The sequence below is a fragment of the Alexandromys fortis genome, unplaced genomic scaffold (genome assembly GCF_014885135.2).
Source record: "Alexandromys fortis isolate MF-2015 unplaced genomic scaffold, M_Fortis_MF-2015_v1.1 scaffold_120, whole genome shotgun sequence".
NCBI classification, from domain to species: domain Eukaryota; kingdom Metazoa; phylum Chordata; class Mammalia; order Rodentia; family Cricetidae; genus Alexandromys; species Alexandromys fortis.
Genome location: NW_026067999.1, coordinates 65789 through 83004, shown reverse-complemented (window position 1 = coordinate 83004; position 17216 = coordinate 65789). Strand labels below are relative to the sequence as shown.

The 17216-nt window shown below is 33.9% G+C and overlaps 1 protein-coding gene across 7 annotated transcripts in view; it reads right to left on the bottom strand.

Annotated features, from left to right (window-relative positions):
• Positions 1-17216, bottom strand: part of Scml2 (Scm polycomb group protein like 2) — a 90093-nt gene that overhangs the window by 43265 nt on the left and 29612 nt on the right. For all 7 annotated transcript variants that reach the window (XM_050160644.1, XM_050160645.1, XM_050160639.1 and 4 more), the window contains 3 exons: positions 8771-8854; positions 2996-3082; positions 519-602 (listed from right to left, as the gene is read on the bottom strand). In XM_050160644.1, the coding sequence (XP_050016601.1) occupies positions 519-602; positions 2996-3082; positions 8771-8854 (255 nt within the window). The remainder of the gene's footprint in view (positions 1-518; positions 603-2995; positions 3083-8770; positions 8855-17216) is intronic.

Genomic DNA, 17216 nt, shown 5'->3' with positions numbered 1-17216 from the left:
TCAAATTGAATTGTATAAGATTTTCAAAGAATAAATAAAAGCATTAAATACGGAAAAACAATTTTAACCCAAAATGCCACAAAAATTAAAGTTTTATATACAATACAATTTGATATCATCAAGAACTAGTTTCATTATCTAAAATGAAAGCCCTTCATTTTAGTCTAATTCTTCAAAGAGAAGGCGTTTATTAGAACAAACAGTGAAAATTTCTAATCATTGAGTTATTTTCTGTATTTGTTTCTTTAAGACAGAAAAGTCTTTCCTAGCCGGCTGGTGGTGGTGCACGCCTTTAATCCCAGCACTCAGGAGGCAGAGGCAGGCGGATCTTTGTGAGTTCGATATCAGCCTGGTCTACAAGAGCTAGTTTCAGGACAGGCTCCAAAGCCACAGCGAAACCCTGTCTCGAAAAACCAAAAAAAAAAAAAAAAAAAAAAAAAAGTCTTTCCTTCTGAAATACTGCACCACTATTCAACATAGGGGAATTAACTTTCAAATCAAAATAGAAAAACAATCACCTGGAGTTGCTTGGTTATCTTTTCCAGGTCTAGCTTCATCTTTCCCGGGTTTGGTGAATCCTCTGCCCTTGGGTTTTTTCCCAGCTTGTTGAGATATAAAATGGAAAAAAGGGTATAAATTTAAAGTTAAAACATATTATTCTCAGATATGGATGTCAAATAAAACTTTCTATAATAAAATACAGTCTCTCTTATAATGTCGTGGAAAGGCTACTAGCATGCTTACATGATGCACAGCTTTTAGTTATCTGGTAATCTAATTTAGACAATTTCAATGCTTTGTGTTAAGAGCATCTGTCATGTTCTTCGTGTCAATGTTCACACTTATAAAAGAAGAGATATTTCAGCATCAACACTTTTACAATTTAGTTATCAGATAAAAAGAATTTTATATAGCAAAATGTACCAATTATAAATAAGGAGAGCTATGAAACACACACACAAATACATATACACACCCTAATACAACTGTGTTCAAAGATTATTCTCATTTTACAGGATTTATAACTTAAAACAACCTACAGTTTTATTACTTCTGTGTTCAAAAGTATTCATAAATTCATGAAAGCTCTCCCATCTTTTTGTAGCATTTTTATTCTACTTCTACTCATCAAAAGGGATATAATCTATCCTCAGTTACTAGGGCAATTATAAGATCAGATAACTGCCACCAAAACTCTATACTTCATCTACAACTAATTCGAACTATATACACTAGACTCCTCTTATTTCATTCTTAACAACTACCTTACTTACACCCCAGGTTCAAATTTAAGTAATTCTAGTAATGTTACATTACTTTTTCTTGTTAACCAGGACCATACCAGTGATGCCTCAACCCATTGACATCATCAAAAAAGATTCCAGCTTAAACCCTGAAATGATTATTCTTGGCAATTTCTTGATCTCTTATATCTTCAAGACAAGAGTGTCTCTGTGTCCACCCTAATATTCTACAAGCCACTGGTAATGCTATTGGTTATTCTCTAAAATTTGGCAGTAAGATTTCAAGGTAGTTTTAATTTGCAGAATGCATAATAAATTTAAGTCTTGGAACATGGAAACAACTAGCTGGTACTGAAATGGAAGCTTTGCTCTAACTGGCTATGTTTCATAGTGCCAAAAGGGGCTACACACACTACCCAAAGGGGCAAAGAAATCATTCTGACCCATATACTAACCTAGTGATATACAAAATCAACCTTCCTATAAAATATACTGGTGCAAAGATAGACCAAATATTATGGAAGTAACAAAGCACTTTTGAAAGGATTTAAAACCCACAGCATTAAGTGGCCCCCATACTTGACACTATTAATTAGCCCAAGAACCCGAGATTAGGCAAGTAAAAAGCCTTAGGGAAAATCCTACTAGTATGATTTTGCTGACTGGACATAGAAATAAAATGACTCCTATGACAGATTGCTATACTAATTGATCAGTGCATCCCTTCAGCATCGCCAGAGAAGCACCTTAAAGTGGTGGTAAGACAGTGACTTATAAGTGGATCACATGCACAGAGCAAGAGACTGCAGTGCTCAACCATGAATTGAATGTCTGTATCACATCCCTCCCCTCGAGGCTCAGGGATTTATATAGAGGAACGGGCAGAAAGAGTTGACCTAGAGCTGGAAAATGATGTCCCCCAGACAGCATTTAAAAACACAACAGAGAAGAATCAAATCAAGGAGGAGTTGAGGTAGGGGAAAGAATATGATCACAATATACTATGTGATTTTTTTTAAAAAAATAAAAAAGATTTTTAAATAAAAAATAATAAAAAAACAAAAACACAACAGAATAGGTATACAAAGAAATTCACAAAGATCACAACTGAATGCACGTCTTATACTTTCTCAAGCCTACCAAAATCTCAGCATGGAGAAGGGGAAGTGGGCATACAAATTCTAGCCCTATACAAGAATTGATAGCTGTGAGAAAGGGAAACCCATTTTCTTTAATGAAATAATGCTAATTATATCAACCACACACAAAGGCAGGCAACATGTTCTTACACAAATCAGATTCCCATTTTTGTATGTTTTTCATGTTTGTTTAAGAGAAAGTAAGAATATGAAGTCCAGAGGTTGCAAGCATAGAGAACAATTTGGGAAGCTTTGGGGGAGAGCAAAGAATAGGAGCAAAATAAAAATGCATAAAAATTATTATATAATAAATAAAAGCACTAAACAAAAAATAATTTAAATCAAAGTTGCTGTATATAAATGAATATTTACATCTAATTAGATATAATATGAAGAATTTCATATAATTAGGAAGTAGTATAAAAGGAAGCATTGATTTAAAACAACAAAAACTTTGAACTAGAACACTAAAAATTCTAACAATTTACCTTTAGGCTACTTTCTAAAAGTTTTCTTAAAAGAGAAAACGAGTCTTTCCTTCTGAAACATTACACCATTACTCACTGTGCAAGAATTTCCTTGCAAATCAATATGGAAAATTAAAGCAATCACCTGTGGCTGCTTGATCATCTTTTACAGGTCTGTCTTCATCCTCAAAAGGGTTGGTGAATACACTGTCCTTAGGGTTTTCTGCAGCTTCTTGGAGATATGAAATAAAAATAAAAATAATTACATTAAAAGCAAGAACACATTATGGTGCTTTATGTATCCCAAATTATAAACTCTCCTATAATAAAGAATAGAATCTCCTATAGCGTTGTCAATAAAAGGCTACAATCTTGCTCATGTGATATGTGGCTTCCAGTTTTCTGATAGACCAATTCAGATAAAACTTTAATAGTATCTGTGAGGAATACCTGCCAGGACATTTGTGTCTCTGTTACTAGTTTAGCAAGAGAAAAAAATTAATAACTAATTCCTTCACCATGTGGTTATTAGAAAAATGAATTTTACTTAGTTAAAAAGTAGTATTTCTAAATAAAACTCTTTGTAAGAAGAGAGTTAAAACATATGCACACACTGGGGGGGGTTATTTGATAATGTGAAACAGTTTACAGAATTGCTTCTTCTTGGTCAAAGACCACACATAAAATATGAATAAACCTGACATATGAAAACAAATGTCCCATCTTTCTAGAACCTTTTTATGCCACTTCTTCTGTTCACAGTAAAGGATAAAGTCGATTTTAAAGTACCAGGGCAAATATCAGACTTATAAAGATTATTTACTCTTTATTCACATCTCAACTTTATTCACTAAACTCTTATTCACTTTTAACAACTGCCTTATACTCCAAGTTTAAAAAGAAAATTCTTTCAAAAAAGTGAGATGAAAACCCATGGCAGTATGATTTTATCAACACATACCAAGGCAGGTCATATGTTCAAATGTACTTAGTTAACACAAATCAGACTCCAATTTTTTATGTTTTTCCCACATTTGTTTAAGAGAATAAAAACATGAATTCCACAGAATGGAGAGGTGGTAGTCAATTTGGGAGGAGTTAGGGGAGGGCAAGAAATGTGATAAAAAATAAATTATATAAAATTCTCAAAAGAAAAATAAAAGCACTGACATACAAAGAAAATAATTTTAAACAAATATGCCATATAAATGAAGATTTATCTACCCTAAATTTTCATATAATCAGGAAATAGTCTAATTTTCAAAAAAGGAGGCAATAGTCTATTTCTATAAAAAGGAATCTTTCACTAAAAGAAAAATGTTGGACTAGCAAATACTTTCTGTATTTGTTTTCCTAAAACAGAAAAGATTCTTTCCTTCCAAAAGCACTATTCAGTGTACAGGAATTATCTTGCAAATCAATATAAAAACCGAAGCAATGGCCTAGGGCTGCTTGATCATCTTTCACCTGCCTTCAACCTCCAAAGGGTTGGTTGCCCTTGGGAGTTTTTGTTTGCAGTTTTGGGGGGTTATTTAATGAAAAATAAAAAAAAAAATAATATATGACTACAGTTGCTATAATCAGTGCACTTCATTGTGTTCTGTATGCCAAATAATAAAGCTTCCTATTATAAAATATAGATGATTCTGTAGTGTTGTTTTGAAAAAGCTACCATCATGTTCATGTGATAGGTAGCTTCCAGTTGCCTGGTAGCCAAATTCAGGTAATTTTTATTATTTTGTGAAAATTACTTCCCAGGTTACTTGTGTCTATGTTTACAAATTAAAAACGAGAGCTATTTCAGTATTAATACCTTCACAATTTGGTTATTTTGGCGAGATTATTTTACACAGTTAAAAACTAGTAATTCTAAATAAAAATTCTTTCTTAAGGAGATATATGAAACACATACAACCACACATAAATGCCCTTGTGTTTAAAGCTCAACTGCTCTCATTCTCAGAACTTTGTAAGTTAAAACAGTCTACTACTTGTTTCTTCATAACCCAAAGACCACATGGTTTGCATAACAAGAGCTGTGATAGCAAACATCCCCTCTCTCTGTAGCCCTGCTTATTTTAGCTCTATGAAACACTGAATAGAAGTAGTCTATCCTCGGTTACCAAGGCAAATGCAAGATCATTTAACTATGGCATAACTTCACCCTCTATTTACAACTAATTCACTCATCTAACCAACCCAGTCTTCTTATTTTAACAGCTACTTTAAACTCTTGGTTCGATGTGTCTACTATTTTTTACATATTACTCACATTACATTTTTTTACACTGTCTCCCTGTCATGATTTTCAGGATTATACCAGCATAGAGCTTCACATTGACATTTTCAATAAAGAGTCCAGCTAAGGTCCTGGGAATGGTTATTCCTGTCAATTTCTGGAACTCTTTTATCTCCAGGACAACAGTGTCCCCTTGCCCACCCTTCAACTCCCTTATTTGCTATCTGTTGTTTCACATGAACTCATCAAATTTTACACTCTTGTTGCAAAGTTTACCCATAGTTCTTTGTATTGTCATTCAATCCATTATGTTTCTTCTGGCTCTACACCTCACACAGCTTACACAACTGTCCATCTCCACCAACACTTCTAAATTAAGTGTCCCTTCCTATATCACTCCTGAGCAATGAGTCAGCTCCTGCCTCTGATTCACAAGAGGTTGGCAATTTTGTTTTGTAAGGAGCTACACAGTAAACATTCCGAAAGATACATATGGTCTCTGTGTCTGTCACATTATTTGTATACTTCAAAGAAAAAAATAACAAACCAAAGAACATTAAAAAACACTCTCATCACACAGCTACATGAGCTGTATATGGTGTGAAGGAATGGCTGCTGCAGACGGTTTCTAAGTATAGTCACCTGTTACATCACTATGTAAAATGTTTTCTTTCATTTAAGTTTCCACCTCCATCTCTTTGTTCCATTCAATGAATGTTCCAACCCTCCACTTTATATGAAGCTTAAAGGCCATCTCTGTATGAGCTTACGTATTCCATTATACCATCTTAAAACTATAAAGACATCTTGAATTATGCAGGAAAATGGATGGAGCTAGAAAACATTATTTTGAGTGAGGTAACCCAGACACAGAAAAACAATTATCATATGTACTCACTCATAGGTGGTTTTTAAACATAAAGCAAAGAAAACCAGCCCACAAACATCAATTCCAGAGAACTCAGATAACAATGAGGACACTAAGAGAGACTTACGTAGATCTAACCTACATGGGAAGTAGAAAAAGACAAGATCTCCTGAGTAAATTGGGAGCATGGGGACCTTGGGGTAGGGTTGAAATGGGGAGAGGAGCAGAGAAAAATGTAGAGCTCAATAAAAATCAGTAAAAAAGAATAAATAAATAAATAAATAATAAACTCTCATTGGGCCTAAAAAAATTGGGTCAGCAATTCAAAGTATTTTCTGATTCCCTTCCATAGAAACTGAGTTAAGTTTCCAAGAATCACATCAAGAGGCTCACAACTATCTGTAACTGTAGCTGCTGAGTATCCAATGCCCTTTTCTGTCTCTGTCCCTACATGCTTTTGAGAAACACATTCACACATACACACAGATATGAATGTGTGTGTGTGTAAAATTTCCAACTACCATATAACCTAATCCAAGATGTTGAAATGGTAAAACTACGGGACAAAGGATTCAAAACTCTACTTTTACAGATGAATAATGACCTCAAAATGGATTTAAATGAATATGTAAATAAATTCAGCCAGGCAGTTCAGGGATAGGATGAGATACTCAACAACTATAATACAAAATCTAGCAAACAGAAGTTCTGCAAAAAAAAAAAAAAAAAAGAGACACAGGCAAAGAAAAACTTAATAAATAAAAATTTGAAATCAATGGAGTTTAAGTGAAATGATAATATTTAATGGAGGGACAAGAACCCAACTTGACAACATATGCTACCCTAGTACATGGAACTTCTTTTTGAGGTAGTGGCCAAAGGTTTCTCATAGACCAAATCCCTAACATGAGAGGCCATTGCCTATACTATTAGTAACCTTCTACAACTTGACAAGAATTTCAAGATAGTTTTAAATTGCTGAACACACTACATATGGATGTCAAGGTACATAGAGAAACCAGCTGGTACTCAACTGAAAGCATCACCCTTACTATCTAGGGTTCATATCTATAGACACTGCCAGCAGAAAAAAGTAACCATCAACCTCATAGAGCTATGAACCCTCTGAGCTCTTATAACCATCTGCCCTCAAGGTATGCTCACTGGTACAATAGTAGCAAGAATGCTATGGAATGGACCAGTTTTTCGTTGGACTGAAGGATCATCTCATGCCAATGAGACCAATAACCTGTGACTAGATATGTCTTGGGCCCTAAGGAGAAAATCTACCATTATTATTCTGCTAAACACAATAAAATGATTTCTAATGACATATTCATCTGATCTGTGTATCCCTCAAACGTTGTCAGAAAAGCTTTATGTAATGTATGGTAATTAACATAGAAACCTACAAGTGGACCACCTTAAGAAAGTGAGAGTTTGAAATACTCAACCTTACATGGGATGTCTATATCAAACCCCTACTGTGAAGGCTCAAGGATCTATGTAGAAGTGAGGACAAAAAAGATTTTAAGAACCAGAGATGGTAGATGGTATGGGAGAATTGTCTGTATTTTGTCAATTATGTTTTAAATAAATGCTGATTGGCCAGGTAGAAAGTATAGGCGGGTCAACCAGACAGAAAGTAGAGGTGGGGCAATGAGAAGAGGAGAATTCTGGGAAGGAGGAAGCCCATTCCTCCCAGTCCTGCCCAGACCACGGAAAAAGGACCATATAATCTGCCTGGCTGAAAAAGGTACTGAGCCATGTGACTAACGTAGATAAGAATAATGGGCTAATATAAGCTACAAGAGTTAAAAAAAACTGAGCTAATAGGCCAATCAGTTTTATAACATAGAGATCTCTGTATGATTTTTCCCTGGGACTAAATGGCTGGGAGACCAGGTGGGACAAAAACCCCAACAAACAGGCCCTCATGTTACAGGTAGAAGTCTTCAAGGAGACAGGGTTTTCAAGACCTAACAGGGCAGATGTGGAAAGGAACAGAGAAATACTGCAACAAAATGTATAATACTTACTTACACAAGTTCAAACCTGATCAAATCCGAGAGTGGCACAGGTGAAGTGGGAACAAAGTCCCGGCCCTAGCCAAGAAGCAATTTATAATTGAGAACTGCTAGAAAAGAGATCAGATTTGTTCACTGGAATGGTACTAGGTATCATTCCAAGGCAGGCCCCATGTTCAAGAATAGTCTGAAAACACATATCAGATTCCCATTTTTATATGCTTCACTCTCTCTTTTTTATTCTATATTTATTTTGATAAAAAATTATAACTTCTTAATTCTAACTTCTTTTTCCTCCTCCCAGCCTCCCATTTCCCTCCCCCTCCTCCCACTCCTTTCCCCCCACTCCTCTCCCCCTCCCTCTCCAGTCCGAAGACCTGACTGCTCACTCTCTCTTTTTTAATAGTGTATAAAACAAGAATTTAGGTGGATAGGGAGGTAAGGGAAGCTCCTGGAGGAATAGGGGGCAGGGAAAGTATATGATTAAAATAAATTATATGAAATTTTCAAAGAAAAGCATTAAAAAACTAAAAATATTTTAACCTTAAATGGAATTTTAGGTACATTTGAATTTCAGATAGTCAGGAAATAGTCTAATTTTTTTCAAAAGTAGGCTTTCATTAAATACCAAGCACCACCGACTTATCACAGCGAAAATTCCTAGCAATTTTACATTGGTCTACTTTTCTTAAAACAGAAAAGAGCCTTTCCTTCCGAAAACACTACACTATTATTCAATGTAGAGGAATCATCTTGCAGATTGGTGTAGAAAAAAAAGTCAATCACCTGGAGCTGCTTCTTCACTTTCTGAAGCTGTGGCTCCATCTTTCCAAGGTTCAGTCACTGCTTTGCTCCTTGGTTTCCTTTCAGCTTTTTTGAGAAATAAAGTGAAGAAAATTATGTTCACTTAAAAGCTAGAACACATTAGGTTCCTGTATGCATACCAAATATTAAAGCTTCTAATAATAATTTATACATTCTGATACAGTGTCATCATAAAAAGAAATTCATTCTCATATGATATACAGCTTCTAGTTACCTGGTGGCATAATTCATACAATTTTAATATTGTGTGTAAAGATAATCTGCCAGGTAAATTGTGTCTATGTCCAGTTTAAAAACTGATATTTCACTAATTATGCCATGACAATTTCCTTTGTAGAAAATCTATAATTTACATAGTAAACGTTATTAATTCTAAAATTGTTTGGCTAATAGAGATGACACACATACACTTACAAACACACACAGTTAAGAGTGCCTACAATAAAATCAGATATCAAATTAAATAACCTAATGATGTATCTAAAGGTCTTAGGAAAGTAAAAACAGTCAAACTAAAAATTCCTAGAAAGGAAAATGACTAGCCCTAAAGTTAATGAAATGGAAACCCCAAAACAATAATTATTTGCTTTTTTGAAAAACAAATAAAACTGATAAACCTTTAAGCTAACCAAAACAAAGAAGCCACAAATTAGTAAAATCTGAGATAAAAATGATAATATTATAATATAAAAGACTAAAAATCCAAAGGATTTTAAAAAGTACAGAATTAAGTAATGAGGGCAAAACCTTTTTATGTTCAAATTTGAGGAAGCTTACACGCAAACATCAAAGGAATACAATTTAAAGTAGTGTTGGAAATAAGCACCAATGTGCTCTCAGTAAGACAATGTTTAGGTTTTCTTCATATTGATATAAAGGTTTATTTTCTTTGACATCAAAGTAATTACTTTGAGTAAAAACAAATGTGTTTTCAATTTTATATGTTGACTATACATTAAAGTTAAAAACCTAAACCAAATATTTGGATAGTACTTGGTGACAAACTTCTTGCTTCTTTAATATTTCTTAGAGAAAGTTTATCTACTAATGATAATAATAACAGAATATCTAAGCAAATAGAATCAAGTCACTATAACTCTATACACATGACAACAATACAATACATGCTCTGTAAGATGTCTCCAACTGGTCATGAGTACTGGCAATTAATATTCCAAGTTTCAATTAAAATATTCTAAAGCTTATATACTAAAATATTAGCAATCATTACTTCTAAAAGGAAGGAATATATACAATTTTAGATTATCCTCTGACCACTGTTATCTTATTTTCTGGATGTTCTGTGATAAATACCAATTTGTAATTTAGAGTGCAAAATGTATCAAAAAGATAAACAATCTAGCCACTTCTATAAATAACAATTAGCTATTCTGAAGAAAAATTATTTGATAAAGCATAACATTGCATTTAAGTAGTCATATAGCTGGCCCTATAGTAAATCTGTAGATCTGATCACCAATGGACAGATAACACTGAGAAAAAAAAATTGTACCACTACTTAATATATACAAACTTTTGTCATTATTTCTTAAATGATAACTATTTATGAAGCACTTATTTTGGACCAGGTTTGTATTCTAGTGATGATTTAAAATATAAAGGATGGTATAAATAGGTTACATACAAACATTCCACCATTTTATATAGGATTTGGGCATACTCGTATTTTGCATGTCTAGAGGCCATGGAACCAATTCCCTCAGTATACTGAGGAATGACTGTCTATAGTTTCAGTGCATGTCAGCAGTGATCTTTAGAGTCTTCAAAACTGATACACAGTAATCTACTACTCAGTCTTGAGCAATTTCAGAATTCAATTGTAGACTGATTGTGTTAGGTAGAAGTCATTCAAACAGTCTGACTTGGCATTCTATAAAGGAAAAGACCTCTTTGTTGTCCAGGTAGTTGAATTCTACAAACACAATGTTATCTCTATTTACAAGAGTCAGTATTCTCTGTTATGTTTCAGCCATCTATCAAATATTTATTAATATTTACAAACTGCTACAAGAAAAAAAGAAATAGCTACAAAGGAAAATAATGTTTTTAAAATTTAGTAGTAACTGTTCCAGGTTTTTATTTTAAAACTTGGTGGGTGTTGCAACAATTTCTCAATTCTGATCTGAAGATTTACACTAACTGCCCATTTATTTATCATCCACACTCTAAGACCCTAATAATATCAACAAGTCTAGACCTTATCTCCTCCATCATCCTTCCTGAGTCTCTTTGAGAACTCAAATAGATTTCTCTCTAGGAATCAACAACACATTTTCCAGTATCAAAACTACCTAGACACACAATAAAAAGTGACGCTTATATAAAAGGAAATGACACATTCAGAAAACTAAGGATTTATCTAAATGACTTTACTTTGGAAAGTGTCAAATATAGATAGCATTGTCATTTGAGAAGCAATAACATGCCATTTTTAAGAGCTTTAAAACATTATGCCTAGCTAACTAAGCCAAAATTCAACAATATTTAAAGGCTCTATCTACAGCTTTGATTTAATCCTATTTCAAAACTGGGCTTATGGACTTAAGTTATTTTTAAAGGTTACAGAAGGGAAAAATTAGAATGGTTATTGAGGCCTATAATCCCAACACTTGGGAGAGGGAGGCAGAAAAGCTGCTGTGAGATCAGGCCTAGCCTATATTACAGATCTTGTCTTTGAAAAACAAAAACAAGAGTTTCTTTTCCCCTTGGCATAATTCTATACTGAAATAAAACTAGATCTAACAACATTTACATGATTTTTCAGTCCTGTTATATAGTTGTCTCATAAATATTCAGCCTAGAAAAGAAGCAAAAAAAATCAATAAACAAGAAATCACAACCAGAATTTAGAAGGGCTTTAGAGACATATTTTAAAGGTGTATGTGCTTTCTGCTTGTGAACCATAGAAACATTGTAACTTATTCCCTTCAGTTCTCTGGGGGAATACTTTCCATGGTGACTATTTTATTTCACAACTGCTACTAATACATGACAGTATTTAAAAAAAAGCACAATATCTATAATCTTTAATATTTTCAGAAGAAATTGCACATACACAAAAGAAACAGTTTTAGGTCAATTTGAAATTCACCTAGCAATATAACCTTTTAAAAATCACTTGAATTTTAAAACATAGTATCTTTTTTCCTCCCGAACAATTTCTAACATTGACTTCCACTGTACTGTTCAAAATAATCACAGCAGGCTTTGGAACAATTTTCATAAAAAATTAAATGTTTAAAAATAATCAGCAGAATGTTATTTATATTTCCAGAGCATATTTTTTTAGTATATCTCATTCAACATCAGTGGAAAATTATTTATGGTTATATTCCTAAAACTTAAGAAAAAATTAGAATACTTTTATTATAAACTAGTATTCTAAATAACTAAATATTACTGCTAATCAGATTGTTCCTTGCTTTTAAAAAATACAAGCATTTTTATGGTAGAAATAAGCAAAGACTGAATTTTTCCCAAAGCCTTTTAAAAACAACTTTTGTAAGTGACTATTCAAATAACAGTGCTAAAAGTTTCAATAAATATTTAAAACAGGACCGTCTAACTAAAGTCTTTAATATATGTAGTGCACAAAAACTAACAAAGCAGACAATAGATTTCTTTACCCAGATTTTAGTTACAATATAAAAACAATTCCTACCTTTATAAAGACCCCAGAATGACAAGCTGCTGCTGGATTTACCATTAAAGTGACTTAGGTTCCACTTCATAGTCTTACTCTTCCTAACCAGGATTAAAATTGAATTTCTAGAGAAAAGGACTCAACAACAAAGCCCATGTTGCCTGAGCAAGCCTGAATTTCTAGCAAATGGGGATGGAGCTATTTGCATTGTTGATTTAAGGAGGGAGGAGTGAAGGGAGTAGATAAAGGGGGCTGGTAATGTAATTTGTATATTGTCTGTGAGCTGTTGAGACGGGGATCATCAGTCACCTGCTCAAACTCCCTTCATTTTCGCCTTCCAAGAAGGACCAAAGGTTACCCTGGGTCAGAGAATTTGGAAAGAAATGAAAAGACACACAAAATCTAACTATCAATCCATTGTGTCTGTCGAGAAAGTTATCCCTGCTGAACTGCATGTTCCTTTAACCAAGGCATTTTTAATAGCCTTAAGAGAACCCTCCTAAAATATATCATAGCACAGAACCAAGGAAGATTTAAAAGTGTAGCCATTGCTTGTAATTAGCATAATACTTAACAAGAAATATTTACATATGAAAAAAAAGCCTCTTTATTCACTACAAGCTACTTCTTTGCACTCTAACAGCTTCCTCTTTCACACAAGTCAAACACTTGATCCAAGCTGTTCATATAAGACAGAAAATATCATGTTTTAGATTTCAAGCCTTTTTGGGTTGATAGCACCTCTAGCAATTTAATTCATACCTAACGAAAAGAATGTTCAATGTACTAATTATATTAGCTTATACTGTATTATAAAGCATATTAAGAGCAAAAATCTAAATCAGTATTTGAATGTCAGCCAATATGATCAAATCTATCTTGAACGCTTTATACCCTTCATTATATGTACACTACCATTGTCTGATCTACCTGACAGAAAACTACTTTATGAAGTTTTGAACTAAACACACACAGTTCTACAATAATAAAGTTGATAAAGAAATGCTTTAAAATGTACAAAATCTTAAGTTTGAAATTTAGAGAGGTAAAGAGTAAGTTGTAGAACATATATAATCCTTTGAACAAAGAAACCGGCAGCCATGATTTATATGTTTTTGGTATGTAGGGAGTAATAAGGAGAAAATAAAGCTTGTTTCTTATTTGCAAATTAAAGATATAAAATACTTCCCAAGACGCAAACTTTGAAACAGTTGAGAAAATGCTAAATGCTACTGTTCCAAAATAAGAAAAGACTACATAAAGAATCAGTTAGACATTTTTAGAGGATCAAATTTAGATACCAAAATCTACTACATTATATTTTTAGTTAAAAAAAACTAAGTTATTTATGCACTCCTGCTTGAAAGCATAGAATAAACATTCAAAGAAATAGTAAATAATACAAAGATAATTATGGTTAATATCTACTTCATTTTTCTTTTACTTTAACCTTAGGGATGATACAAATGAAATAGCAAGGCATAGCTACACCACGCTGAATTTAGGTTTGCCCCTCCTCCACAATTCCTCTTGGACAGAAGGAATTCTTCCATACCTTAGAGATACTGTAACTTTGGACCCAAATGTTGTGAAAGTTTGCTTTTTGCTCTTCATGCTAGTCTCTAATGTTACAACTCATCACTCAGGCCAGAAGACCAGAGAGGAAACAGAAAGCAAGTGGGAAAAATATCCAAAAAGCACCCATCCAACAAAGGATAAACTCAAAAATCAGCACCCACACAATCAACAACCCAGGACAATATGGCATCACCAGAGCCTGGCTATCCTACTACAGCAAGTCCTGGATATTCCAAAACAGTGGACATACAAGAAGATGACCTTAAATTCACTCTTATGAAGATGATGGAAGCACTTAAATAGAAAATGAGCAAATCCCTTAAATAAATCAAGGAAAACAGAAACAGGTGAAAGAAATGAATATATTATAATTGATTAAAGAATCATTGGGAAAGACAACTTCATACAACTGAAGATCATTATTACAATCAATAGTATATAAATACATAGCTAAATTTTAAAAATTCAATGTCTTGGAAATTAGGTTAAAATTTAATTTACATAGCTTATGTTTAAAGTACTTAAGAATTGTTAAAGCAAAGTAAAACATATACAATAAAACTATTTCTTAAAGACTGAATAATTTCATAATCTTAGGAAAACTACTGTGGCAAAAATTTTTAATGTTTGTGTATATTGTGTCTACATGTATGTCTCTGCATAATGTGTATGCCATGCATAGTGTTCTCAGCAGACCTGAGGATGTCAGGTACACTGGGACTGGAGTTTCAGAAGGTGGTGAGCTGATATAAAGGTGCTGGGAATAAAACTCAAGTCCTCTAGAAGAGCAATCAGTGCTCTTAACCACTGAGCCATTTTTCTAGCCCCTGGTGCCCCCTTTTTTTTTTTTTTTTTTTGGTTTTTCGAGACAGGGTTTCTCTGTGGTTTTGGAGCCTGCAAGAACTAGCTCTGTAGACCAGGCTGGTCTCGAACTCAGAGATCCGCCTGCCTCTGCCTCCCGAGTGCTGGGATTAAAGGCGTGCGCCACCACCGCCCCGCCCCCTGGTGCACTTTTTAAAGCAGTATCTTATTCTTCTGAATGTCTCAAATGACAAATGTATATCCTCATCCAAAAACAGAAAGGAATACTAAAATATCTTGTTTGTTCCTTCCTGTATTAATGGCTGGTGATAAACTCCTACAACATGCTGGAAACATGGAAAGGGCAATATGAGAAAAATAAATAGTTTATAAGGAATCATTAAATTTCTATCAGTATATAATCTAAAGGAAACTGAGATTTACAAAGAAGATGAAAGAGAAAATGAAAAAAGAAAACAGCAAGATAAAATTGTTGAAAGAAAACCTGCAATAAGCCTTGTTTTTCCTTATGTGATAGTCTCCTCCAAGTTGCTACGAACATAGCAATACATATGCAGCTCTGCTTTTTCTGTTTTCACTAGATACCCTGTATTGACAGTCTTGGAAAGAAATTTAATCAGCTGTGACATTGCAAAGAACTTTAAAAGAGCACAGGGTCATAACAAGAGCCTGGAAAAGAAAATGTGGATAAATAAGAAAAAAATACAGACTTATCTACCCCTGTGAAGACCAATTAAAAACTCCACTATTTTCTGATCCTAGAAGTGTTTGGAGTTTAAAAAAATGGAATAAGCTGTAAAGAAAATTAAACTTTATTACTATTCTCCAAATTAAATAGCATTCATGTTTCACTGTACTTTTCTAAAACACTGCAACTATATTGCGTTTAGTGATTATTTTTCAAAAGTTTTCAGTGCTATAAAAAGAAATTGTTTATAAGTTGAAAGACACTTCTAGTACATTTAAGAAACACTGAAAATATAAATTTTTAATTTATGAAATATGATTAACTTAATATCATTTATGCCTTTTGAAAATAGTAAGACCTTAAATTATTTAATATTTAAGACAGTAAAAATTTTTAGTTGGAAAAAAAGACTATCATATTAAAAATCAAATGACTGAGGAAAATATTTCTATTTGGGGGACATGGATTTGAATGAAGAAATGAATGAATGAATGAAATTTATGCCCTGGCAATGCTGAAGCATGCATGAGCTGCCTGTATATGGCCGTTCTATTGAACTTGTGCATATTAGGTTTCACGGTCTAAGTTGATAGGGATGACTGACCAGGTCTCTTCCTCAAGAGGGTGCCAGACCCCACTATAGATGGCTGTAAGCCATCATGTGGCTTCTGGGAATTGAACTCAGGACCTTTGGAAGAACAGCAGTGCTCTTAACCACTGAGCCATCTCTCTAAATTATGCAATAAACAAAACAAACTAGTAAAAAAAATAGTAGTATTCTAAGATGAAAAATGAGAAAAGACAATTAGTAGACAAATTATAAAGGAGTATTAATAAACAAAACATATAGAAAGAAAAGCTTTAACTCCCTAGCAAATTATGGAATGAAAAATGCAAAAATACTGATGACAACTTATGCTGGAAAGGATATAAGGGGAACACTCCTGCACTGCTGGTGGAACTGCAAACTTATACAGCCACTTTGGAAATCAGTATGGGGGTTTCTTAGGAAACTGGGAATCAATATGCCTTATGACCCAGTTATACCAATTTTGGCCACATACCCAAAGGATACATGCTTGACTATGTTCATAGCAGCATTATTCGTAATAGCCTGAAGCTGGAAACAACCTAGATGCCCCTCAACCAAAGAATGGATAAGGAAAATGTTGTACATTTATACAATGGTAATATTATTCAGCTGTAAAAAATGACCTCATGAAATTTGCAGGCAGATGGATGTAACTAGAAAAAAATAATTCTGAGTGAGGGAGGTAACCCAGATCCAGAACGATAAACATGGTATGTACTCACTCACAGATGTTATTAGGAGTAAAGCATAGGATAACCAACCTATAATCCACAGCCCTAGAGAGGCTAGGTAACAAGGAGGGCCCAAAGAGGGGCACATGGATTTCCCTGGGAAGGGGAAGTAGAAAAGATCTGGGTACTGGAGGTAGAGGTTAGGGGGAAGGAGGGAATGGGAAGGAGAGGAAGAGGCTTGGGTGGGCTGGATGCTGGAGTCAGGCTGGAAGCAGGATGGAGGGGAGAATAACAAAAGAGAGGTCTTGATGGGCGGCCATATTGGGGTTAGGGAGAAACTGGTGCCAGGAAAACCTCCAGAAACCCACAAGGATGACTCCAACTAAGACTCC